This window comes from Colletotrichum tamarilloi, assembly GCF_030869305.1.
Source record: "Colletotrichum tamarilloi strain Tom-12 chromosome Unknown Scaffold_23.1, whole genome shotgun sequence".
Classification (NCBI taxonomy): Eukaryota; Fungi; Ascomycota; class Sordariomycetes; order Glomerellales; family Glomerellaceae; genus Colletotrichum; species Colletotrichum tamarilloi.
Window position 1 is genome coordinate 427,875 of NW_026849406.1, and position 23,990 is coordinate 451,864.

Genomic DNA, 23,990 nt, shown 5'->3' on the forward strand with positions numbered 1-23,990 from the left:
TTGCTACGCGATCTGAGACCGTTTGACATACGGCCGGAGAATTTGGAGGTTGGAATGTATTCGTAGATTGGCAGCAGCGGTTCTAGAACTTGCGAGGTGCTCGGGTTAGAGTCTAGAGATCATCGGGCGGAAGTCTTTGGACAACTTCCCCAATATCAGTCACGGGATTAGAGCCTGTGAAATACAGCTGGACCAAAACCCCGACCTGACTCGTGAGATCGTGCCCAAAGCACCCTTCCACTCTCATGGGTATTTCGCTTCGGTCTCTTGTAAATAGCACAACGTGGATAGCAACCGTGAAAGCAAAGCACGTTGTACTCCGTACAATGGCCTTCAACCCGTGGTCGCGATGCACTCCTCAGTATCCGCAGGTAGTCTTGAACGTTCTGCCCATCAAGTGCTCGAGGTTCTCTTGGCGCTGATGCTTCCCGGAGTTTAAGTGCGAACCACTCCGTCGGGCACAGAGGACCTTTCTTCTCCCGCCGCAGGGACCAGGATCATCGCAAATACACTCTTTTACCAACGGGTGTAAATTAAGAAAGACCAATAAGGCTCTCAGCACAGGTAACACAGCGCGTTGACAATTTCCCAAACTTGAGACGAACGTCAACGGGGTTGTCCATGTTCACCCAATGCCGGGGAAGCCGCGCCGCGATCCACTTCTCTCAGGACTTCATCTTTTAGAGTTTCTGGTGATGGAGTTGTCTGTGTCTCCCCTCCGCCCCTTTTACCGGGTTATAGGATCATGATCATCCTGGCCATTTACTACGTAGATGCTGAGGGCCGCGCGCGCGTGGGGGCGCGGTGAGATATAAGTCTCCGTCCCACCTCGTTCCCGCGGGGAGTGGGCATCGTGAGGTTCTCGCCAAGTACCTCTACTCACCACAGTCACTCGTTCTACCTGCGGCATCTACTCAACTAAACGTAACTCAACCACGAATCTGCGATCGACGAAACACCGTCCATAACCGAATAACATCCTCCCCCGAAACGAGAAGCAATAATGGCCCGCTCAACCCTCGCGCTCCTCGCCGTGGCAGGCCTCGCATCGGCAGGCAGCATCCTGGCCCCGCGCCAGGATAACGAGACGAAGGCTGCGGTCGATATCACGGCGCTGAACAAGAACGTCTCGGCGACGACGGGGTCGGGCGCTGTTAGTGCCGCGGGAACGCTGGCGCCGTTTGGCGGAATTGGGGTTGGTTGTGGGATTAATTGGGCTGAGGGGCAGTCTTATGGGGGTGAGTTCTTGAACGGGATGAAGGAGAATGTCTGGCTTCCAAGCGTCTCCTGAGTTGAGGGTTCTGGGAGTGTTTGAGGAGATGAACTTGAAAATTGGATTAGATGTGGTTGTGAAAGGAGAGGATACGCAAGAAGGGGGTGGGGGGTGGTTATGCTTTTGACCACTCAGCGGATGGAGAGGGGTGACTTGGAGGAATTCGAGGCGACGAGGTGCCTTTCTTTTATTGAAGAAGGATAACGAGCTGACGCATTTTGTGTTCACCAGGTGGCCTGCAATCCGGCTCTGAAGCCTTTGGTCTCGGCGGTGGCTTCACAATCACCAAGGACACGATGAACATTGGTCTGGGAATCGGCATCAACCCGATCAACTTCAACTCCAGGTAAGCAGAAACCAACTCAGACCGCTTCACTACGGGCTGGGTCATTACCGCCCCGGGTTCCCCCTCATCCACAACCTGGACCAGAATGCGGGAGGGTTGTGAGGTGGACAGCGAAAGGCCAACGATCAAAGTTTTTCGTGTTTCTTCTCCTTGAAAAAGTTAGACGATGCTGATACAGTGGTCTTTTCACAGTGTCAGCTACGAGGCGTCGACGAACGGCACCGTGAGCTTGGTGTTCACTTCGACTTCGGCGATTAAGTGCGAGGAGACGACTGTTGATGGGGTTAAGGGCGTCAAGTGTACGTCTACCTGAAATGTCTGGGCATCCGGTGGCTCCCGTATTTGTTACTTGCTTCGAGCGTGTTGAAAATCTAGATACATATTTGCTATCTACAACCCCCCATGCCGTGAGTAACTCTGTGAAGACGTGACCAGCCATAGCGAACTATGAACATGGCCCCGTGGTGTGAATTGGGTAGCTTGGTACTCGAATTGAGAGTGATTGTGAAGAGGACCTTGAGATACCGGTACCGTGGTTGCGGGACAGATTTCACCAGGTTGATGGCCCGCTACTTTGATCTTTTGCAACGGTCATGCGGGTTCCTGGGATCTGTGGAACAGAGGGTTGGAGGCTTGGATAGTCGAAGGTGTATGTTCAGGGAGTGATCAACACTTTTTGGCGTCGACGACGACTCAGATGTACAGTGCCTCCGCCATGCATTGCCTATATGTAGGGTAGAATCAGTAATAGTCCAAAGAAGTTGAGGTGTTCCGATCAAAAGTGTAATTGACTGTCACAGCCTTTTCTTGGTGGTTGACACCAGGCGTGCTCATTCTCTAAGCCAATAGTCTGAGAGCACATTGCAAAGAATTGAGGCTTTTCACAGTGTCACTCGCTCAACCAGGTTTTTCAATTATACTTCATCTAGACCGAGGTTTAGTCGACTACAAAGGTTGACGACGTTCGGAGATAGCATTGCATCAACCATTCTGTCCCAGCCCTAGAACCCATCTCCGTTACCTTTTGATTCAGCCTTGGTGATCGTGTATTCCTTTGATAGATATATAATAGACAGATATCCCTCGTCTTGGCAGTCTTATTCTCTTCTATCTCCTATCCACAACCCATCTCTGCTTCACTACATCGGCATATGCCAGTTCCCAACTTCCCATACAACCAACAAGCACTCGCTTCTCTTCAAACTAACCTATCGTCGTCTCATCACTCTACTCTCTAAACCCACTCTCTTCTCACTACCTTACTCTCTTTTCTAAATTTCTCTTCACCTCTCATCATCCACCAACCGTAGTCATGTATACCACCATGAATACCCAGACCGCCACCGCCACCCAGCTCTCTCATTGGCGTCGTCAATACGGCACTAGTTGGTTTGACGGCGCCGATGGGAGTAGCGGAGACTACGACCTGTGCGCGGTCGAAGACGAGGAAGAGGACGAGAACGAGAGATGGTGGGAAGAAGACTCCTCTGCTATCGAGGACGAGGACGAGGAAGAGGACGAATGCGACATGGTGCAGGATGTCGTACCTGAAGAACTTAAGCAACAGAAGCTTGGTGTTCCTAGCATCATGCTCACCACTACCGAGGGAAACGTCTTCTTCGGCAATGCTATCCCAGAGGGAACATGGTGCACCGAGTCCCGTGAGTCCCTGAATCTGCGCACAAAACACATCAACAACGCAGAGACGTTCCTCTGTCCAGGCGACTGGAGACAGCTCCGCAACGCCTACCGCCTGTGGCAACAGCAGGAGTATGACCAGCGGATGGAGCAAAATTTGGAGCTGGAGCAAGAACGACAGCAAGAGCGACAGCAAGAGGAAAAAGCAGAGACCGCATTACGCGAGCATCAACAGCTCTACGCGCCCCTGATCTTCCTCACGACCCCCGACGGCGACATCCTCGCGGGCGACGAGATCCCAGAGGGACAACGAGCCCAAGAGCCCTGCGAGGCTCGCCGTAGGAAAGAGCAATACGCCGCCAACGCAGAAACGCAACTCTGCCCGGGCAACTGGGAAAAGATCCGCGACGCCAACCGGCCCGAGGAGCTAGAAGAGGACGCGGTCCTACACGTCAACCTGCGCGAGGCAGAGGCCGCACTTCCCAAGGGCAGCCGCAGCTGGCAGAAGCGTCTCGCGCGCGTGAACCAGCGCAGCCAGCGGCGCCGGGCGAGACAGCAGGAGCTCGAGGAGGCGGAGCGGCTCTGGCGGCTGCAGAAGGTCCGGGTGGAGGAGTTTGTGGCCGAGAGGAGGGCCAAGGTTGAGGCGCTCGAGAGGATTGGCGCGGCGGGGGATTTCCCTGCGTGGAGTCGGAAGATGGATCGGGAGCAGGGGGAGGCGGAGGAGAGGCTTAGAATGCTGAGGAGGGAGCTTGAGAAGATGTTTGAGGGGGGTTGTTGGGAGGAAGGTGAGGTTGAGGAATGAGCATATGTTGTCTCGTCCCTCTTCCCTCTTCTTGGGCGGCACAGGTTGCTTCTGGAGGAATAAGCACGAAGCTTCTCTGCTCTCTTCTTGGATATCGCCGTTGTATTCTTCGGGTTACTATACGGCGAAGATGGCCATGACTTACGGCCTTGGTGTTGGCGTTTAGTTGTTTCGATAAATTGACTACCGCTTTCCCTTTCTCACCTACTCCCATCCATCACCCAATGCCTCTTCGCCATGATTAACGATTGACGTCTATGAAAAGCCTCATCAACATGTAAGCCTTACATGGATTTTGTTTGGAGTTGTCGAAACAAGCATAGACGTTGTCAAGCATTTCCCCACGAATCAACTGCTACATCTGCCGCAACACGGTTCGTCTCGTATTCGATGGTTTCTTTAGATTGTCTGTGAGAGGCAGCCATTTGTCAATTGTCTACGATGCGATTTGACACTGAGCCTCATCGGAACGAATTGCTTTTGTATGTCATTGCGCAAAACGGTCCACGTGCTATAAAGTCGTCTCAAGTTGTACTTGCATGTACAACAGGTGTATCGTCTGACGCCAGCATAGTAAGCTTGCAAGAAATCTCTACATGTAAGGAAGGGAGAGACGGGAAGATGACGATGGTAGGCCTCCTCCCTCTGTACCCCAAAACTCTAAAAGACCGGATGTTCCTCAGCTGGTGTTACACGTATCAGTGCAGGGAATGACAATTCTTCCGAGGCTTCATCCGTTGACCTAGCACCAGGCTGGCTCATCAACTTGCACCGATACTAGTGCTTGATATGTCCGTTCTCGCAGTGATTATCTCCTTCATCCACTGCCTCGTTCAACTCATCCCTTCAGTAGCCTGGGATAGTGAGACGACGTCAGACAGCCAAGCTCATCGTCGATCCAGGGTCCTGGGATGTCTTGGCAGAGCGTCAGTATCCGGGGAATGCGGGGGAGGCGAAGCGTTCGTTTGCTGTTCGAGCAGGACCTTAAACCACAAGCAGCATGGAACAGCAAACACCCCCCCCCCCCCCGCTTGATTCGATTGTTTGTCAGACCCCAATGCAGTAGTTTCGCTGCTCGGTGGTGATGTTGGCTGCCACTCGCGTGACTGATATGCATGACGAGAACATTGAATATAGGTACCCACGTATCGAAGTTAGGAGGGAAAGGAAGAGGACCCCACATTCACGCCGGTCCAGGGTCCCCACTAAGAGCACTGAAGAAAACCCGACCGATCGACCGAGCGGCCAATCCGCGTCGGCCGGCTCCCAACGTCGACCGGGGTGGCAAGCGCCAAATGGGAAGCGTCCCTTCCGTGCCCCTCACGCCGTCTTGAACGGTCTTCCCACCATCATAGGTAGGTACAGAAGGAACCCATCACCTCACTCCTGCCTGCATTTCATCGTCCGATTCGGCACCTGTTTCGCGTACGGAAGTAACGTGCTTTTCTTCGCTTCCGCCTCCTACCATACGCACACCACCACCCTAACACCCCCAGACACCCCAAGACAACCTCACTTTGGACGACCACACCCACTTCGGGAGTTGCAAAACCTCGTCCATCCCCGGATCTTCCAGCTCGTTCCTGCCACCCTGGTCCCCTTTTGGCTCTTCCCCGCCAGCCACTGCGCAAGCGTGTCACAACAACCTCAGCTACGTTGACTTAGTACGCTGATACTGCGTACACTGTCACGAAGCGAGCAATCAGAAAGTCGCGTGGTTCGATTTTTGGCACCGACCGTGTAGACGACGGGACTTTTAAAGACAGACTTGGTCGCACACCCCATCGTCTGAAGACACGCCACTTTTTGGATCGTCTTACACCAAGCTTGTCTACTTTGCCTTACCTCTCATCAGGTAGGCCCAAATCTTCATCCCTTCCTCGCTTGAAACACAAGCCCCGAGCTTCTTTTCTGGCTGGGCTCTGTTCCTTCACATATAAAATCATATACGATTTCCACTTTTCCATTTCCTACCTATACCCCGCCACTACGACGACAATGGCACCCGAAGTACTTCAGCAATTTGCCGTAGGTGGAGGACTCCCAGTAACCAAGATGCAGGATCCGAAAGAGAGGTTTTATCACCATTTTCAAGAAGAAGTCATCGGTACGTTGGCCCCGTAAAACAAGGACCGAATGGTCGTCTGATGTTTTCTGGGCCGTATACTAACAAAGAACCCCGCACCCAGGTCTACAAGAGCAGATCGACAATGTGAGCTCCATATCTCAGGTCGGTGGTGAGAGGCAGGACGCCATTGATCACATCCTGGCCGGTATATCGAATCTCTCCAACGAAGTCGCCGACGCTTCCGACTATGTTCCCTCGTATGACCAGCGGAACTACGCCCAGGTGGGTTTGAATCTATAACTTACTCAGGCTTCCTATTACATCTCGTTGACACCTCTTTACTTAACAGGCCGTCAAAGCTCTCACAGACAAGTTGAATGAGACCACGGCAAAGCTGGCCCCGCGTTCCCGCTTCCAGTTCAAACCTCGCGGAGCCAGCTCAGCAACAACATCAACCACCAATGGCCCAGCCGCGCCCAAAATTGACCCCCGTCTCATTGTAGGGGCAAGCCTTGCCGACCCCTTCTCCCCATCCCGCGGCGGCCCGGTCACCGCTCCCCCCTCCTCCTCCGTAACCCAGGCCGCCACGGAGATGGACTCAGACGGCCTCGGCGATCTCCCCAACTTCCCAAAGAACTACAACGAGGAAATGGCCCGCCCCAGCGCCACCAAGGTCCGGAAACCCAGCTTCTCTACCGCAAAGGACATTGCAATTTTCGGCCAAGACGGCCTGCACATCATCCTCCCGTCCTCGGCGTCGAGGGCGACGAGTTCGGGCCGCTTGACCGATCTAAAAGGGTGTGTAGTGGACATGTCCATCGCGCTCTCGGGCCACACCTCGTTTGCGAACCTGGCGCTCAAAAACGTCGAGAGGAGTCTGATTGTTGCGGGAAACGTGGCCGGGCCGGCGCATATTACGGGTGCGTCGGATAGTATCATTGTCGTTTCTGCGCGGCAGGTGCGCATCCACGAGTGCAGGAACGTTGATATTTATCTGCACTGCTCGAGTCACCCGATTATCGAGGATTGTTCGAATATGCGCTTTGCGCCGTTGCCGCCTAGCTTTGTAAGTAAATCCCTACTCGTCCATGCTTCTTCCCCCCCCCCCCCCCCTTTTTTTTTTTCTTGAGATATCAGCCGCTGACTGCCGAGAAGGACACCACAGAAGATCCCACCAAGAACCAGTGGGACCAAGTAGACGACTTCAAGTGGCTCAAATCAGAACCCAGTCCGAACTGGAGCATCTTGCCCGAGGAGAAGAGGCTGGCCGAGGAGATTTGGACAAAGGTTGTGCCGGGCGAGCGCGGCAAAGATTTGCACGATATCCTCAAGGCGGTCGGGGTCCAGAAGCATTGAAAATCGGATGGAACATGCTGTACATCGACGGGATGCGGGAAAGTGAGAGGTCATCACTACTTGCAGAAGTTTCCTGAGTCGAATCCTGGTTTGGAGTTTCAAGGAAGGCGGTTTTGCTAGGTACCGCAAGGGATGCATAATATGTTTTGGCGCAAGAAAAACAGCGTCCTCTTCTGTCCAAAATTTCTTCGTTTGGTAGTTCGCATATCGGGGTATCATAATAATTCACTCTGGCAAAAACTTTTCGTCCCAATCTCTCTCCCTCTCCTCTTGCATTCGTTCTCCTTCGCAACTTCTCGCTTGAAGTCTTCTTCCATCGCACGTGTTCCATCCTTCGCATCACTCAGTCTCCATCTTATCCCCCCTCCCGCCCTCCTCATGCCCAAACTTCACACCCGCCTCCCTCAACCGATCCAACACCTCACGCTGCATCCGTATCCTCTCCTCAAGCTCCTTGATCTCCTCCTCCTGTTCCTCAACGGTCCGTTCCATATCCGGGAGGGTACGCATCTGCGTGCGGGCGCGCTGCAGCTTGTGCTTGAGGGCGTCGGTCTGCGCGGGGACGTCTTTGAGGGAGAGCGGCGCGTTGGGGCTGGCGGCACCGCCGGCGGCGGAACCGAGAGGGTTGGGTGTGGCGCCGGCGCCGGCTGGTGTTGCGCCTGTGGTGAGGCCGCCGCCGATGGAGGAGGAGGAGGAGCCCGAGGTTTGGATTGCGGTTCGGAGGCGGGTTAGGATGCCTGTTAGTTCGGTGAGGGTGTCGAGGGCGTCTGGGGAGAGGGTTGGGGGTAGTTCGAGGGGGTGAGGCGGCATTTTGGTGGTTTGGTTTGGCTTGGTCTCGGAGTCTTGTATGAACGGAGAGGAGACGTTATGCGTTGCTGACAGAAGTGTGGTGAGAAGTGTCGGTGAAACGGGTGATTTGTGGAGAGGTATCGGGCTATTCTCAGCCTCGCGGTAGGTGCGTGATGGAGAAAGGATGGTCGTTGGCTGCGTGCTCGAGGCTTGGAAAGTCAATTGACGGGGAGATGGAGGCGTAGGTACAGTACCCAGGTGGGATGAGATGAGGTGAGGTGAGGTGAGGTGAGAGAAGCAGTTGCTCGGTGAGGTCCGTCCGCGTCCAGGGTCGTGTCAAGCTGGAACGGCAAGGGCCAAGGGCCAAGGGAGGGGGGAAGCTCCGCCGGGGCAAGGAGCTTCCACGGGCGTTTTAGCGGCGCGGCGATTGGTAGCTAAAAATTGTTGAAAGTCAACAGAGGGGCAGCCGGGCAGCCCGCACCGTTTCTGACAGAGTTGGCACTGTACTTTCGACGGAAGAAACGGTTGTGTGGACAGTGTGATTACGGAGTGCCACGGCACGGATCTATTATCGGCGATACTATGACATAAACCCCCACCAAACCACCGACACCGATAAAACAGCCCAGGCGCCGGGAAAGCTCACTGTACCTAAGAAAAGGTGGTACATTGGCTGATTCAATCAAATCTCCTCAACCAGCCTGGCACTTCTCTCACCACCACCGCCGACGCCGTAAATAAAAGTCTCCATCTCCCAGAACAGAAAAAATCACGCACTTCCTAGAACTCTGCTTTCATCCAGATATCCCCTTCTGTAAAGAAATTGCTGCACAGAAAATAACCTAATTCACCATGGCCAAGACCGACCAGAAGGCCTGCCTGAGTACGTCCAAAGATCTCCCTCCAGACCCTCCGTGCCCCTCGTCGAAGCCCCGCGGTGATGGAGATGGTGGTGGTGTGAGTGTTGTCGAGGCTGGCCACCAAAACCACCAGAACGCGCCGCCAGCAGAAACAGTCCCCTCGCCTCTCCCGCAACCGCAACTAATTCCCAAATCCAATCCCGATTACATCCTCACCCTTGCCTACATCATCCTCTATCTCCAAGTCGGCTGGCTAATCTTGTGGATCTTGCGCTCCTACAGTCGTGATTGATGGCTGGGGTGTGCCCGGCGCCGACTCCCCCAAGGATGGCGACGCCATCACCAACGCAAAGACCCCCGTCATGGACGACTTCGCCCAGAGCAAGACCGGATACTGCGAGCTCGACGCCTCCTCCATTGCCGTCGGCCTGCCCGAGGGTCTGATGGGTAACTCGGAGGTCGGTCACCTGAACATTGGCGCCGGCCGCGTCGTCTGGCAGGACGTCGTGCGCATCGACCAGACCATCAAGGAGGGCAAGTTCGCCGACAACGAGGTCATTAAGAAGACTTTTGAGGGTGCCAAGAACGGCAACGGCAGACTGCACCTCTGCGGTCTCGTCTCCCACGGTGGCGTGGTGAGTTCCAGCCCATCTTCCAGCCCAAGATTTATGATCGTCTAACACACAACCCTCCCAGCACGCCAAGCAAGAGCATCTCTACAACCTTCTCAAGGCCGCCAAGCAGTACGGCGTCCCCAAGGTCTACATCCACTTCTTCGGCGATGGCCGTGACACCGACCCCAAGTCCGGCGCTGGCTACATGGAGGAGCTCGTCAAGACCGCCAAGGAGATTGGCATTGGTGAGATCGCCACTGTCGTCGGCCGCTACTACGCCATGGACCGTGACAAGAGATGGGAGAGAGTCCAGATCGCCCTCGACGGCTTGATCAACGGCAAGGGCGAGGAGAGCACCGACCCCGTCAAGACCGTCAAGGAGCGTTACGCCAAGGGCGGTGACAAGGACAAGGACGAGTTCCTGACTCCCATCATTGTCGGCGGCGACGAGGGCCGCATCAAGGGTGAGCATCTCTTTCCCCAAAACCCCATACTTCATAACTAACAGAAACCCCAAGACGACGACACCGTCTTCTTCTTCAACTACCGCTCCGACCGTGTCCGCCAAATCACCCAGGTGCTCGGCGACGTCGACCGCTCCGTCCTCCCCGACTTCAAGTTCCCCAAGATCAAGAACCTCGTCACCATGACCCAGTACAAGGTCGACTACCCCTTCGAGATCGCCTTCAAGCCCCAGCACATGGGCAACGTCCTCGCCGAGTGGCTCGGCAAGCAAAACGTCGAGCAGGTCCACATCGCCGAGACGGAAAAGTACGCTCACGTCACCTTCTTCTTCAACGGCGGCGTCGAAAAGGTCTTTGCCCTCGAGACCCGCGACGAGTCCCAGGACCTCGTCCCCTCCAACAAGTCCGTCGCCACCTACGACCAGGCCCCCGAGATGTCGGCCGACGGCGTCGCCGACCAGGTCGCCAAGCGTCTGGCTGAGCAGAAATTCCCCTTTGTCATGAACAACTTTGCGCCCCCGGACATGGTCGGCCACACGGGCGTGTACGAGGCCGCCGTCGTCGGCGTCGAGGCCACGGACAAGGCCATTGGCAAGATTTACGAGGCCTGCAAGAAGGAGGGTTACGTCCTCTTCATCACCGCCGACCACGGCAACGCCGAGGAGATGAAGTTCCCCGACGGCAAGCCCAAGACGTCGCACACCACCAACAAGGTGCCCTTCATCATGGCCAACGCCCCCGAGGGCTGGAGCCTCAAGAAGGAGGGCGGTGTCCTGGGTGATGTTGCGCCTACCGTCTTGGCTGCGATGGGTCTGCCCCAGCCTGAGGAGATGACTGGCGCGAACCTGTTGTCCAAGGCATAAATGCATTTGTGTTATTTCTGTGTTTTGGGTTGGGGCGGGATGTTGTCGGCTGACGGCGGAGTTGAGGTGAGGGTGTGTCTTTGGCGAGCGGTTTTCATAGGGGAGAAACAAAAGTTGACAGAGTGCAGTGCTGGCGTGTGTTGTGAAGGATCATGATGACAATAGACATCCCTAGAGATAAGAAAATGAGAATACGCTTTAATGACATGAATGGTTCTGCATTACGTTCATCCACTTATTGAAGTCGAACGCGCAGCATATTCTTCATGGCCCAAGACTCCTCCGGAGGGTTGTCATACAGAGATTTCACGTTCTTTCAGCAAAACAAGTCCCTGATTCAGCTTCCAAATAAGCCTTTACCATTCTAATTTGTCTGGCGGAAGGCCAGGTGTCAACTGATGATGAACAAAAACAAATATTCTGGTGGTATTCATCTCAGTCTCATACCTATGGACACGAACCAAGAAACCCCTATTCCTGCTTCGCCAATCATGTATATCTACTACCCCTAAAAAGCCCAACACACCATACAAAGAAACACCTCGATCCTCTATTTAAATCTCCACTCAACATCCTCCCATCCAGCCCGCCTCGAAAGAGTCGCCTTGCTAGACTTGCTTCCATAAATCGGCGACCGCAGACCCGAAGTAGAGAAAGGCATCTCATGATCCGGTACCTGCACGCCCTCGAGCTCGAACCCGACAGCCAAGCACGCCACCGCGCCCAACAACTCGGCAAACGCAAAGTTGCGGCCGGGGCAGAGGTGCTTGCCGCCTCCAAACGGTACAAACGACTCCTTTGTGCCCTTGGCAATGTCGGGCGTGTTCTTGAGCCACCGCTCCGGGTTGAACTCCTCGCCGTCCTCGCCCCAGACGGGCTTCTTGTGCATCACGGATGCGCTCCACTGCACCTCGACGCCCTCCTTGAGGAGGTACTGCCTTCCCGTCTCGTGGTCCGTGATGGTCGTGTCCTTGCTCGTGACGGTCCGGCTGCCGGTGACGGTGTTCTCCGAGCGGAGCGTCTCGCGGTAGCACGCGACGACGTAGGCGCACGACTTGCCCAGCTCCGTGACGTCGATGGTGGCGACGCGTTTCCCGCCCTCGGCGGTGATAGCCAGCGCGGCCGAGGACTCGACCTCCTCTCGGACGCGGGCGAGGTATTTGGGGTTGGCAAAGACGTTGACGATGAGCCAGAACATGGAGGGCGCGGTGTTGACGGTCGAGGCGGCGGGGAGGGAGTCCATGGCGCCGAGCATGATGTCCGAGAGGCCGAAGCCGCGCCAGAACTCGGCGCGGCCGCGGATGGTGGCGGAGACGGTCGGGCCCTGGTCCATCTTGCGCATGTAGTAGCCGACGAGGCCCGTGACGATCTTTTTGCGGGCTTCGAGGGCTTTGCCGGCGATGATTTTGGAGATCCAGCCGTATTGCATCTTGCCCATGCCGCTCTCGTATGTCCTGCGCCGAGAATGTTAGCCACACACTGACAGGGAGAACAGAAGAAGACGCGAGGGTAAAGAGAACGGAATGAAGACGTACCAGATGGCATCAACCAGCTCCAGATTGTTAAACGGGCTATGCTCGCCATACAAAGCCCTCGTCGTCGCAACACCAATCAACCCACGAGCCCAGTAAAACACGTCATCAATCTTTTCGGGGCTTCCGGGCTTCACCTCGTTGAAGCGGCTGCCAATGTAGTCGAGGGCGCTCAGGTTCAGCTTGAGCAGGTTCTCGCCGGACAGGGCCGAGATGGTGACGCGGGAGATCTCCTCGACGGCGTTCTCCTTGACGAGGCGGTGGGTGACGTCCGGGTTGATGCCCATGGCGCGGCCAATCTCCTCGATGCGGGCGCCGAACTCGAGCGTCTTGTTGCGCATGGCGCTCTGGACCAAGGGCGCGCTGTTGATGACGTACATTTTCTTGCCGAGGACGGGGATTGTGCAGATGGGGAGCTTTGTGCGTTTACTACACGTAGAGAGATTTGGCTGTCAGTGATGTATCTTTGCCATGATGCTCTTCATGAGGTCCCGCCTCTGAGGGGCGTTTCTAGAGCGTCTAAAGCGTTGAGAGAGGTGTTGTTCGACTTACGCCAGCTTCTCGTAGACACCAGGGTACGATGTGTTCACGGTGATCCAGTGGCCGATGATGGGGAGAAGGCCCTTGACGACGGGGGGCTCGCGGGGATCAACGGGCGCGGCGACGAACTTGTCAATGACCATGAGGATCGTGACGACGAGGGCTACAGCCGAGGCAATCAGCTTGACGGAAGATGTCGAGCTGAAGCGCTCCAGCAGCGTAGCGACCGCGGTCGCGGCGGCGCTCGAGGAATCCGCCATGGTCGTGAGGCTTCAAAGAAGAAGAGATCAAGCTTCTGTCGAAAGGGGAAGTGAGATCTGTGTCAAAGAGGAAACAAGCTCACAGTGAAGGGGAGTTAGCGTAGGGTAGGGTAGGTGAAGTGAAAAGTGTCGTTGTCTCGTCGTCCGGCAGTGAGAGACGTGCCTCGTGTTTTTATATAAGTCGTTCGACTGCGTTTCGCCCAAACCCTTCGCTTCCCTTGCCCCCCCTCCCTCCACCTCTTCGGACTCTACATCCAAGCCGTCTCATCAAAACATAGGGTGACAGGTACAGGTCTTGTTTAACGAGGCACGGTTCAGACGAGCTTCCCTAAACCTTCTTTTCGCATATGCGACTCGCACTGCCCTTGCCTTTTGCTCGTTTTCCCATCCATGAGTAGGAAACTAGGTAGCTTAAGCAAGCGGGGGATCCTAGAGCTCGGCGAAAGGGGGGTAGGATTACGATTTCCCGCCCTGCCATTGGGCATTATCTTCGAGACGGCATTTCTAATTGCTCAGGCTGTCCGCGTATAACTAAAGATATGCAGAGAAGGTGCCCATACATGTGGCCGCAGCATGACATTGGCGTGTGTCGTGCGAGCATTATCTTGCAGGAGTCAGGGACAGGTAGGTTGAGGGGGAGCTATCCGTCAAGCTTGGGATCATCGCCAAGCTCTGGGCCGAACCAGCATTAGGCGGGAAAAAGCGTTTTGTTAATTCCCCGCGCGCCAATGAAACTACAGAGGCCTAGAGACTGCCCCGGTCTCGGTTTCGGTTCCGCATTGCCAGGGGGGTGTTTAACGAAGCGATCCCGAGTCTGCCTCGTTCCAATTGTAAAGTTGTAACAGAACACAGCACAGCACAGGCTGCACGGCAAGCTGTGGTTTTGGCTCGTACAGCGGTACGAAATGTGAGCTTTATAGTTTGGATGGGGTTGAAGAATTGACGTATAAGAAAGCGATAGCTGAATCCTGGAGTATGAGTGAATGTTGAAAGTTGCATCTCTAAACCGCTGCATCATCCCATTTCAAGACCGACTCGCCGTAATTCCATTACACTTCCCAGCCTCCTTTTCAAATCCTCCCTAAGTAAAGATCATCATGGCCAGTGTCGAAGGACTCCGCGTAATTGTAGCCGGCGCAGCAACAGGCGTCGGCGCCGACCTGAGCCCTCAGAACCTGGGCAATGACAAGTCGGTGCTCGATATGGATGCCGCCGTGTGGCAGCGCACATTTTTGGTGAATACTACGGGGTATGCTCTTACGACCAAGTATGCGCTGCCGCATTTGAAGGCGGCTGGTGGGGGCACGATTATCAACATTTCCAGTGTAAGTCGCTCTCCTCTCCCCAGCGATTTTGCAGCAAACGTATGAGGAAAGTCAGAAAGCTGACTGAAGTAAAGATGGGCGGCCACTACATGGGCACACCGGAGCCGATCCGCGTAGCCTACGCAGCCTCAAAGGCCGCCGTGCACGCCCTCACCCGGCACACGGCAGCAACCTACGGCCCGGACAACGTCCGCTGCAACACCGTTGCTCTCGGCCCCATCCTCACGGCCGCCCTCGAGAGGGGCATCGCCGCCAGCCCGGCCATGCAGGAGGGCCTGAAGAGGGTCCCCCTCCGGAGACTGGGTAAGCTGGAGGAGGTTGGCGCGCTGTTGGCGTTTATGATTTCGCCTGATGCGGCGTACATTACTGGTGATATTTGGTCCATCAACGGTGGAACTCACGTCATGACGTATTAGTGGACAAGGTACCTATAAGGTAGTCTAAGCAGGCGATCATGTATAAAGTTGAAAGCTCATTTCGCGTTCGCCATTATGTCTCCCGCGCCTTCAAGATAGAGACTGTCACTCTGGGCCGTCGTCGATTTTGACTTTGATGGGCAATGAAGCAGTTGTGGAAACCACGTTTTTGAAAGCGAATCACCCCGGTCTATTGACTTTCTGCCTCTCGAGCTAGAGAGTAATACTGCCCAGATGATGAAACTCAAATACAGAGTCACGATATCAGAAGTGACACGAGCTAGTTGCGACGTTGAGGATCCAAACAAGTTGAACCTCATGTTCAAGGTGATGTCGCGAAGTATAGTCTATAGCGGAAAAGGTGACGTGCCTCGTACGATACTATCCGCGTATTACATAGCACAACGTTAAATGAAACTTGAAGCTCGACCAATAGCGACCCTGTCAGTCGTACAGACTAGGTAATCGAAACAACCTAAGAGACCCGTAGGTTGTAATAGTAGACGGCGCAGTGGAGTTGTCTTTAGTCTGATAGTCCTGTATAGGGACTTGCGCGGACACACGCGATAGAAGAGAATGTCCTGCAATGACACTCGCCTCATATGAGGGGACAGCCCTACGAGCAATAGCGGAGATTATCACATGCATCTCATCGTCCCTGGGCTCTGCTGGACCCTAACAAAGTATACTTGTAGAAGAAGGCACGTTTCTGCAAGCTCTCGAGATGTACTTTAATTACCTCAGCTTACACTTGGCTTGCACGGGCACAGGACGGAACATCACCACAGGGCATCGGTCTGCGAAAATTTAGGTCTTCTCCTCCGGATAGCAATGCCTCCCTTAGCTGATGATCACTGGGAACTCAAGACAAGAGCTAGATCACCGTACCATTGAAGGACCAGTAAAGCTACCCGGGAACGCTCGTTGCTTTCGCCTCGGGAGGAAATCTGCAAGATTGCAAGGTTAGGCTTTCGAATGGATGCATTGTGTTTGATAGCCAACAGCTCACTGAGTATCAATGACAATATTGTTGAGAGAAGAGTGACTAGCTATCCAATCCTTGGTTACGCCATCGCCGCGTCAGATCCATTTTCTAGGAAGACAGCTCGTTGTGCAGAGAGCCCAATCACCCCCCAAGGATCGCGACGAAATGAAAGTCTCCGTCAAATCCTTACAATGATAGCGACAACGCTTTCTCTTCCATTCTCTTTAGATATTAGGAATAGTCTAAGAGTTCTTCCGCGTGTGCTTGCAGCAGACTGTGACAGACGGTCCGGCAGTGCCATCCCGCTATGCTGCGTCACTTAGACGAGAAGAAACGCGACTTCGGCAAGTTCAGGAGCGTGAAGCCTTCGCCTCAATTTTGAATCCAGCTCCTCGATATCGTCAGCGTTATCTCCCCAGCCATGCGCTTCGTCGCCCCAAGTCATGATGCCATCAACATAACAGCTTCCGACCATTGTGAACCGGTGCACGCCTTTGATGCTTTCCATCTGATGAACCCTCGAAGATTCGGTACAGATCGTTCCGAAGTGTTTTCGTAACATATATGGCATAAGCCCGCCTTCAAGAACGCAAAGCTCATCTCCCACGCACATGCTGCCTGGGCCTAGCCCAATTTGGCCTCGATCTGTAACGAATAATCGGTTTCCTGCGGCCATAGTCCGAACGGTGTCCTCCATCCATGAAGTACCCTCCGGCTCGGTCCACTCTAGAAGATCATAATCCTTTGGTAAACAGGCGATTTTATACGATTCATTGGTATCCAAGTCATCATTCCACTGATGTTGGTCGCCGTCAGGTACTGTTGAAGCTTCAAATCGTAAAAGCGACCCTCCTGTTGAGGCAATGGCATCAACTGTGTATCCGTCTGGACAAGCTGCAACTGCACTATAGAAGTCTTCTAGGATATTCTGATCACGGCTCACTCGCATGAGCGCACCTGCGTATTGCCCGAAGGCCCAGTAGGAGAGTTCTCGCCGTTTGTCAAGGTCGAGTGTGCGGAGGGAGCCGTCATCGTCACTGAGGACCTGCATAGACATGGAGAGGCAGGTTGCAACGGCCTCGAGGAACGGTTCTCGATGGTTTTGCCGCCCTTGTTTCCTTCCGTAAAAGGCCCGAACCTGGGCAATGGCCTGGCCAACGTTTGAGAGATCACTGCGAATGACCTGGCTGGTATGGTCAACGACGCCGCAAGATACGCCTTTCAAGATCAAGGCAGACTGTTGTCTGTGCTCTTCAAACGGCGGGCTCGAGGTATATTTGATCATGGTAGGGAGGAAATTAATAGGCTTCCATTCGGCTATGTCGTCATTGAGCAGGCCTTCGAGGTGTTGCCGTGGAAACATATTCTTAGTTCGACCCTCTAAATTCAACGGGTAGTGGCAAAACCGTGCACGACTTGCGTTGAATCCCAAGGACGCTTCCTCTTGGAGACGATACCGTCTCTGATTGAAACCAGAAGCCATGTGCTCGGAAGACCAATCTGGCACCCAAGAAGGAATATCGATACGGCTCTTGGAAAGCAAGTCTGGTGTCGTCATCCAGAGCAGACCGGTATGGCGGATGATCTCAAATGTTGCGTGGGAGAAGAGCTCACTGACATCATCCTCGTAATTAGCCTGGATACTCAGCTGGTTGTGTAGAAATGGCCGTTTCGATTTCATGTCCTCAGCAAGCTTGAGGAGAGCGAAGATCTTGTCTCGCGGCTCCGAGGATTTGCGATGGCGAAATCTTCTGAGAAGCCACAGCAGAGAGCTGCTTGTAGTTGCTCCGACGATTGTTTCCTCTTCCTCCTCTCTCAAGCGGCGAGCAGGACTGATCGCATCTACTCTGCCGGCCAAGAAGCGCACAACTCTGATCAGCTCTGGATGTTTGATCTTGGGTGACTGCAAATGCATTTTGGCTGACTCGACGTAGTGAAACGGAAGCAAAGCACGGCCGTAAACCATAGTGAGCCGTCGAGCGACGCAGGCCTCTTGAACAATCCACATCCGACTCCACCAGTCGCTTATCGCAAAAAGTCGCATCCTTTCGATGATCACTTGTAGCTGCGACTCACTGAGGTTTCGTTCTATGTCGTGACTGTTGAAGTATAACAGCGCAAAGAGGCTGTAAAGACACAAGATCTCTTCATGTTCCGTGAGCGATCCGGGCTCAGAATTCTTCAGCGTATCCCAGTGCTTCTCGCATGTGTGATCCGAAGTCGAGATATCCAGATTCCCGAGATCAGTCAAGGGGTTCTCTCCCAGTTTCTCAAAACGACGTGAGTAATCCTTGCGGCTTCGATCTAGGCCATCTCCAACGTAGGCTGTGACTTCAGTGGCCGAGCCGAAGATGTCGTGCATCGAGCCAACTTGGTGACCCTTTTCTGCAGCATCATCTTGGTCGATGCATATCGAGTCCACCCAGAGAGTAATTGGTTCTATCTGCCTTCGGACAGCACGCAAGGCTCTATCCAAATTAAATGTGATCTTGTGGATCTTGCCGTTGACGGTGATCTGGTTTGACCGCTTCGAACTCCCCCATGCATAAGATAAGGCTTGGTACTTATGATTTCGATCGGCCACATATAGCCTAGATTCGAGGCCGTCGAGCCATTCTCCCGGAAAAAGCTGAATTAGTCGAATCTCATTGAGAGCAAGTTTCTCGCTGTACGTGAACACCGACATCATGTGAACCAAGCAAGTGATGAACAAGCCCCTCTAGTGACTAAAGAGATGGTCGAGGACTAGAATACTGATAGAATGGCTGAAGAAGGCGATGGAATAGGCAGACACGGGAGAGGGAGCCAAGTCAGCCTGCATCCCGCGAGCCCGCTGATTGGTGTGAGAACATTCTTTCGAACTGCCTTGACCAGCTTTAGACGCATACCTTTTCAACCATCTCCAGAGTAAGCGCCGATATGAAAACCTGTCATAGTTAGCGTAACCAGAATGACGGTATAGCAATAGTTCGGTATAGCATGGATCCTCGTAAGATGGGCTCGGTTATCAACGATTGATCCATCATAAGTCGAGAATTTGAGAAGGACTGTTGATGTTAAATTTGCGCCTGGGTTTTGGCGGGGAAGTGGCAGGGGTCGCGAGTACCCCTCCTCAATTACATAATCCAACTCAAGTAAGGCAGCCACATCTTGGTCCGTGCCCGGGGAACATCACGAAAGGCTGCAATAATTTTTTGGAGCTCCAGAAGCTTCTTGGGCCACGAACAGCACAAGTACAGCCTCTCCCCGCGACGACATACGAATCCCGAACATACCGCCGAGTGTTATCCCTACCGCTGTACTCGTCGCATCAAAGCAATCGCCCAAAATGTCGTTCGGAGGCCAGACCCCGACCATTATTGTTCTGAAAGAGGGTGCGCTACCCCACCGCCTTCCCCTTGCCGACCTGGAAACTGTGACTGACGAGCATGTTGCGCAGGAACCGATACCTCTCAGGGCAAGGGTCAGATTATCTCCAACATCAACGCCTGCTTGGCTGTCCAGGCCACGATCAAGTCTACTCTCGGTCCCTATGGAGGTGACCTCTTGATGGTCGATGCCAACGGCAGACAGACTATCACCAACGATGGCGCTACTGTTATGAAGGTTGGAAGGACCGCAAGGACTGTTTGGGGAGACTCGGGCATACTGACGCGCATATAGCTCCTCGACATCATTCACCCCGCAGCCCGAATCCTCGTCGATATCGCGAGATCACAAGATGCTGAGGTCGGTGACGGCACAACGTCCGTCGTCGTCTTGGCTGGAGAGATCCTGAAGGAGATCAAGGAGCACGTCGAGCAGGGCGTCAGCTCCCAGGTTATTATCAAGGGTCTGCGGAGAGCGTCTATGATGGCCGTCAACAAGATCAAGGAGATTGCTATCGACACCAACGAGAGCAACAGAAGGGAAACGCTCGGCAAGCTGGCGGCTACCGCCATGACAAGCAAGCTGATTAAGCGCAACACCGAGTTCTTCACAAAGAGTATGTTGGATGCACTCCTCCAGTGATACAAATGCTAATCGGGCGCAGTGGTCGTGGACGCCGTTCTTTCCTTGGACCAGGACGACCTGAACGAGAAGTTGATCGGCGTGAAGAAAATTCCCGGCGGTTCCCTCACCGAATCACTATTCGTCAACGGTGTCGCATTCAAGAAGACGTTCTCCTACGCCGGTTTCGAGCAACAACCCAAGTCTTTCGAGAAGCCCAAGATTGTGTGCTTGAACGTTGAGTTGGAGCTCAAGGCCGAGAAGGACAACGCCGAGGTCCGTGTCGAGCAGGTGTCCGATTACCAGGCCGTTGTCGACGCTGAGTGGCAGATTATCTACAAGAAGTTGGAGGCTATCTACAAGACGGGCGCAAAGGTTGTGCTCAGCAAGCTGCCCATTGGCGACTTGGCTACCCAGTACTTCGCAGACCGCGACATCTTCTGCGCTGGTCGCGTCACATCCGAGGACATGGAGCGTGTGGTCCAGGCCACCGGTGCCACTGTCCAGTCTACATGCTCAGATATCCTCGCGGAGCACCTAGGTACCTGCGGAAGCTTCGACGAGCGCCAGATTGGAGGCGAGCGTTTCAACTTCTTCGAGGGCTGCCCCGAGGCCAAGACCTGCACACTCGTCCTCCGTGGCGGTGCTGAGCAGTTCATCGCCGAGGTCGAGCGCTCGCTGCACGACGCCATCATGATCGTCAAGCGCGCCATCAAGAACCACACTATCGTCGGTGGTGGTGGTGCCGCTGAGATGGAGGTGTCCGCATACCTCCACCGCTTCGCCGACAAGAACATCCCCCACAAGCAACAAGCCATCATCAAGAGCTTCGCCAAGGCTCTCGAGATTATCCCCCGCCAGCTCTGCGACAATGCCGGTTTCGACGCGACCGACATCCTCAACAAGTTGCGCGTGGAGCACCGCAAGGGCAGCACCTGGGCCGGTGTCGACTTCATCAACGAGGGCATTGCCGACATGATGGAGCGCTTCGTGTGGGAGCCTGCGCTGGTCAAGATCAACGCCATCCAGGCCGCCACTGAGGCCAGTTGCCTCATCCTCGGCGTCGACGAGACGATCCGCAACGAGGAGAGTGCGCAGCCCCAGGCCCCTGGTCAGCAGCTGCCCCCGGGCGCCGCACAGCGCGCTCTGAGAGGAAGAGGACGGGGCATGCCTCGTCGGTAAAGGAGGGGGGGTTTACGACCGGGTTAAATGAATGAGAATCAAAAAAAGGAAATCAAAATTCAGGAATCGATGAAATGGCGTCTGTATGATACCTAGAACTGGCCCCCAGGGGCTTTGGCTTTAAGAAGTCCGAATAGACTGGGTCATTTGTCGTCTGTCATGAACACTTACTCAGGAGTATTACACTTCGCGCGATGTAAGCGTAGCACTCGTTTGAAAATGCCAAGACCAGTTTGGTGTGTCGAAGCCTGGTGAGGTGTTAAAAACGCAGTGAATCGATCCGCAGCTGGTTCGCAGCTAATTCGTGAGGTTGGTGAGCCATGAATGAGGTCAGGCAGCTAAAGCCAGGGAAGGTGCTAGGCATGCAGCAAAGATGGTCTTCATTCGACTTTCTCTATACGTGGCGCCACAATAATGAACAATCGAAGGCGTTGAGGAGTGTTAAAAATGCAGTGCTTGGCATCCATGTTCGTTTCCTCGAGTGAAGGTCGCCCTGATTGGCCTATCTTCTCCTGGTCTTTACATCTGGGTGGCAATCAGAGCGCCTTAGGAGGGGTTAAAAATGCAGTGAATTGCTCACAACTAGCCATGGTTCGCAAAGGCAGATGGGTCGTCTTTCCAGGTCCCAGACGGACAGGCCAACGTCGGTGCATCCACGAGATCATCTCTCTCTTGGTATGCATACACATTACGATCAAGACGCTCAAACGGTTCTTCATCAAACTTGCCATCGCCTTAAAAGATCTCCTACATATTCAATACTACCTATAATAGAATGTAATGACAGTTTTTGGCGGTACCTTAGAATAGAACTCAAATTCCGAGACTGAGTCGTCCCTATAGATTATTTCCGTGTCGTTTCTCAATCAGAGGTTCACAAGCTGACGCGGCCGTCACTGATAACATGTCGAGTTGGAAGAGAAACGATACTGACCATCTCTCAAAGCCCCTGATCTCAGTGTGCTTTTCGATGAACATCTCACTTTCTATTGTTGCATCGAAACGAGACCGACTCCATGGAATTGATGGACGACCACCTACCTGCCTTCCACAATTTGCAATTGCCTTGCTGGCAGTGATACTTACAGCCAAGTCTCAAGTCAGTTTCGGTCAGCTAAGGGATCAACAAACTTGAAGAGGAGTCCAACCGTCCCCCAGGTCAAATCCCAGAGGTGTGTTAAAATCGCAGTGAAGTCGTACTTCGTTGGGCTGGCCGGAATGATTCCGTCCAGGCTGTATGGATCCTCTTTCCCATCAAATTCAGGTGCGTGTTAAGACGACAATTCATTGGGTTGGCCGGAATTCGGGTTACATGCAACCTGCCTCCCACTAAGCCCAGGTGCGTGTTAAGATTGCAATGAAGAGTGTCCGATCATTGACTTGCGAGATCTGGCTTCGGATCTTTTGGATAGATCCCTGAGGGAAGATTCATGCCATCACAACTTATGCACTCAAAGTCTTCTCCGTAAAGCCCGGTATGTATCCAAATCGCAGCATAGAACATTGATTGTCGATAACTTCCACGTTGTTTCAGTCGCATCGTCTTCTGGGGAGGGATGATGCATGTCCCATGGATCGAACGGGTTGTATCCGTTTCCGCCAGTGTCATATCTCCCATTAGCAATTACTCGGTAAAAATTTGGAAGCGTTTGGAGGGGGGAAATAGAGAAGGGAAAAATAAGTCATTAATGGTGAATCGAACAAAAGGTTAGGTTAAGTGAGGCCTCAGACTTATGGATTAATCTATGACTCCCTCCAACTACCCCTCGGCCACATTCCCCTTGTGCCTCTTATAGTAGGAGAGAAGGTGAAAGTGGCTGAAGCACCTAACGGGTGGGCCTCACCCTTTGGTATCTAAGGAGTATTCGAGGGCTCGGCAAGATACTCCCAAGAACACCTCAGGTTTCTCGGCGAACGCCGTCTTTCGCAGGGGTGAAACCTAGAGGGTAGTCCTTCAGCAGAAGTCTTCAAGCCCTCGGAACAATGACACGACCAAGACACCAAGATAGCGCCATCTCATCTCGACGGAGGCCTCGAAATCCGAACAAGCTGTCCCATATAAAAATAGAACATGAAAGTCATATATCCATCATGTCCTCCTCACCACCCCGTCGCGAGGGGCCACAGCTGGAATGCACACCCCCAACAGATTCAGCTATACAAGGCCGCAAGCACAATCGTAAGAACCTAGAAGTAGTCAGTCCGACGGCAAGCCGACTAGTTCTCGACGCTGCCACCTTTGCTGAAGATGTTTTGCATTCCAACAGGTGGAACCCCGAGGTCACACGCACCGGCTCCCATGACGAACTTTTCTTCCGCTTAGGAATGTGATATAAAAGTCGGAGAGAAAAGGAAAAGAAAAGTCTCATAGCTAAAGTCTCACAGCCGCTGTTGGCGATACACATCGTGTCAGCAGCCACATACGTTGGAAACATTTGTTGCACATCCACAGTCACAGTTGGTCAAGTAGTTTGAAATCCATCCCAAATTCAATTCATCGTATCTCTTCTATCGCGTAATCCCAGAACTCAACCGTGGCGCAAGGCACACGCGCGGTCGCCCAGCGCCAGAAATTGGGTTCATGTTCCATTCCAAATCCCATTGCCGTATACCAGAAAAGATCAAAGCCAGAAACCGCCGCTGATCGCCGAAAATACCCAAATCATTACCGAAAAAATAACCCATAG

At 53.7% G+C, this 23,990-nt stretch overlaps 9 protein-coding genes across 9 annotated transcripts; 6 read left to right on the forward strand and 3 right to left on the reverse strand.

Annotated features, from left to right (window-relative positions):
* Window positions 1-1,003: 1,003 nt before the first annotated feature.
* CTAM01_07528 (uncharacterized protein) lies at window positions 1,004-1,932 on the forward strand (the record flags this gene model as incomplete). The annotated part of the gene is made up of 3 exons (XM_060523550.1): window positions 1,004-1,238; window positions 1,505-1,619; window positions 1,812-1,932. The coding sequence occupies 3 exons, from the start codon at window positions 1,004-1,006 to the stop codon at window positions 1,930-1,932; spliced, it is 471 nt and encodes a 156-aa protein (XP_060381926.1).
* Window positions 1,933-2,943: 1,011 nt separating this feature from the next.
* CTAM01_07529 (uncharacterized protein) lies at window positions 2,944-4,059 on the forward strand (the record flags this gene model as incomplete). Its single annotated transcript, XM_060523551.1, has 1 exon — window positions 2,944-4,059. One exon carries the CDS (start codon window positions 2,944-2,946, stop codon window positions 4,057-4,059), a length of 1,116 nt encoding a protein of 371 aa, XP_060381927.1.
* Window positions 4,060-6,057: 1,998 nt separating this feature from the next.
* Window positions 6,058-7,483, forward strand: CTAM01_07530 (tubulin binding cofactor C; the record flags this gene model as incomplete). The annotated part of the gene is made up of 4 exons (XM_060523552.1): window positions 6,058-6,166; window positions 6,249-6,409; window positions 6,477-7,193; window positions 7,265-7,483. The coding sequence occupies 4 exons, from the start codon at window positions 6,058-6,060 to the stop codon at window positions 7,481-7,483; spliced, it is 1,206 nt and encodes a 401-aa protein (XP_060381928.1).
* A 339-nt stretch (window positions 7,484-7,822) lies between these two features.
* CTAM01_07531 (uncharacterized protein) lies at window positions 7,823-8,293 on the reverse strand (the record flags this gene model as incomplete). The annotated part of the gene is made up of 1 exon (XM_060523553.1): window positions 7,823-8,293. One exon carries the CDS (start codon window positions 8,291-8,293, stop codon window positions 7,823-7,825), a length of 471 nt encoding a protein of 156 aa, XP_060381929.1.
* Window positions 8,294-9,124: 831 nt separating this feature from the next.
* CTAM01_07532 (2,3-bisphosphoglycerate-independent phosphoglycerate mutase) lies at window positions 9,125-11,073 on the forward strand (the record flags this gene model as incomplete). Its single annotated transcript, XM_060523554.1, has 4 exons — window positions 9,125-9,155; window positions 9,415-9,767; window positions 9,829-10,210; window positions 10,265-11,073. The coding sequence occupies 4 exons, from the start codon at window positions 9,125-9,127 to the stop codon at window positions 11,071-11,073; spliced, it is 1,575 nt and encodes a 524-aa protein (XP_060381930.1).
* A 550-nt stretch (window positions 11,074-11,623) lies between these two features.
* On the reverse strand, window positions 11,624-13,405 carry CTAM01_07533 (prostacyclin synthase; the record flags this gene model as incomplete). The annotated part of the gene is made up of 3 exons (XM_060523555.1): window positions 11,624-12,527; window positions 12,609-13,034; window positions 13,158-13,405. 3 exons carry the CDS (start codon window positions 13,403-13,405, stop codon window positions 11,624-11,626), a joined length of 1,578 nt encoding a protein of 525 aa, XP_060381931.1.
* Window positions 13,406-14,502: 1,097 nt separating this feature from the next.
* CTAM01_07534 (uncharacterized protein) lies at window positions 14,503-15,146 on the forward strand (the record flags this gene model as incomplete). The annotated part of the gene is made up of 2 exons (XM_060523556.1): window positions 14,503-14,730; window positions 14,805-15,146. 2 exons carry the CDS (start codon window positions 14,503-14,505, stop codon window positions 15,144-15,146), a joined length of 570 nt encoding a protein of 189 aa, XP_060381932.1.
* Window positions 15,147-16,450: 1,304 nt separating this feature from the next.
* Window positions 16,451-18,820, reverse strand: CTAM01_07535 (heterokaryon incompatibility protein; the record flags this gene model as incomplete). The annotated part of the gene is made up of 1 exon (XM_060523557.1): window positions 16,451-18,820. The coding sequence occupies one exon, from the start codon at window positions 18,818-18,820 to the stop codon at window positions 16,451-16,453; it is 2,370 nt and encodes a 789-aa protein (XP_060381933.1).
* A 639-nt stretch (window positions 18,821-19,459) lies between these two features.
* CTAM01_07536 (T-complex protein 1) lies at window positions 19,460-21,303 on the forward strand (the record flags this gene model as incomplete). Its single annotated transcript, XM_060523558.1, has 4 exons — window positions 19,460-19,505; window positions 19,571-19,737; window positions 19,795-20,116; window positions 20,165-21,303. 4 exons carry the CDS (start codon window positions 19,460-19,462, stop codon window positions 21,301-21,303), a joined length of 1,674 nt encoding a protein of 557 aa, XP_060381934.1.
* Window positions 21,304-23,990: the final 2,687 nt, after the last annotated feature.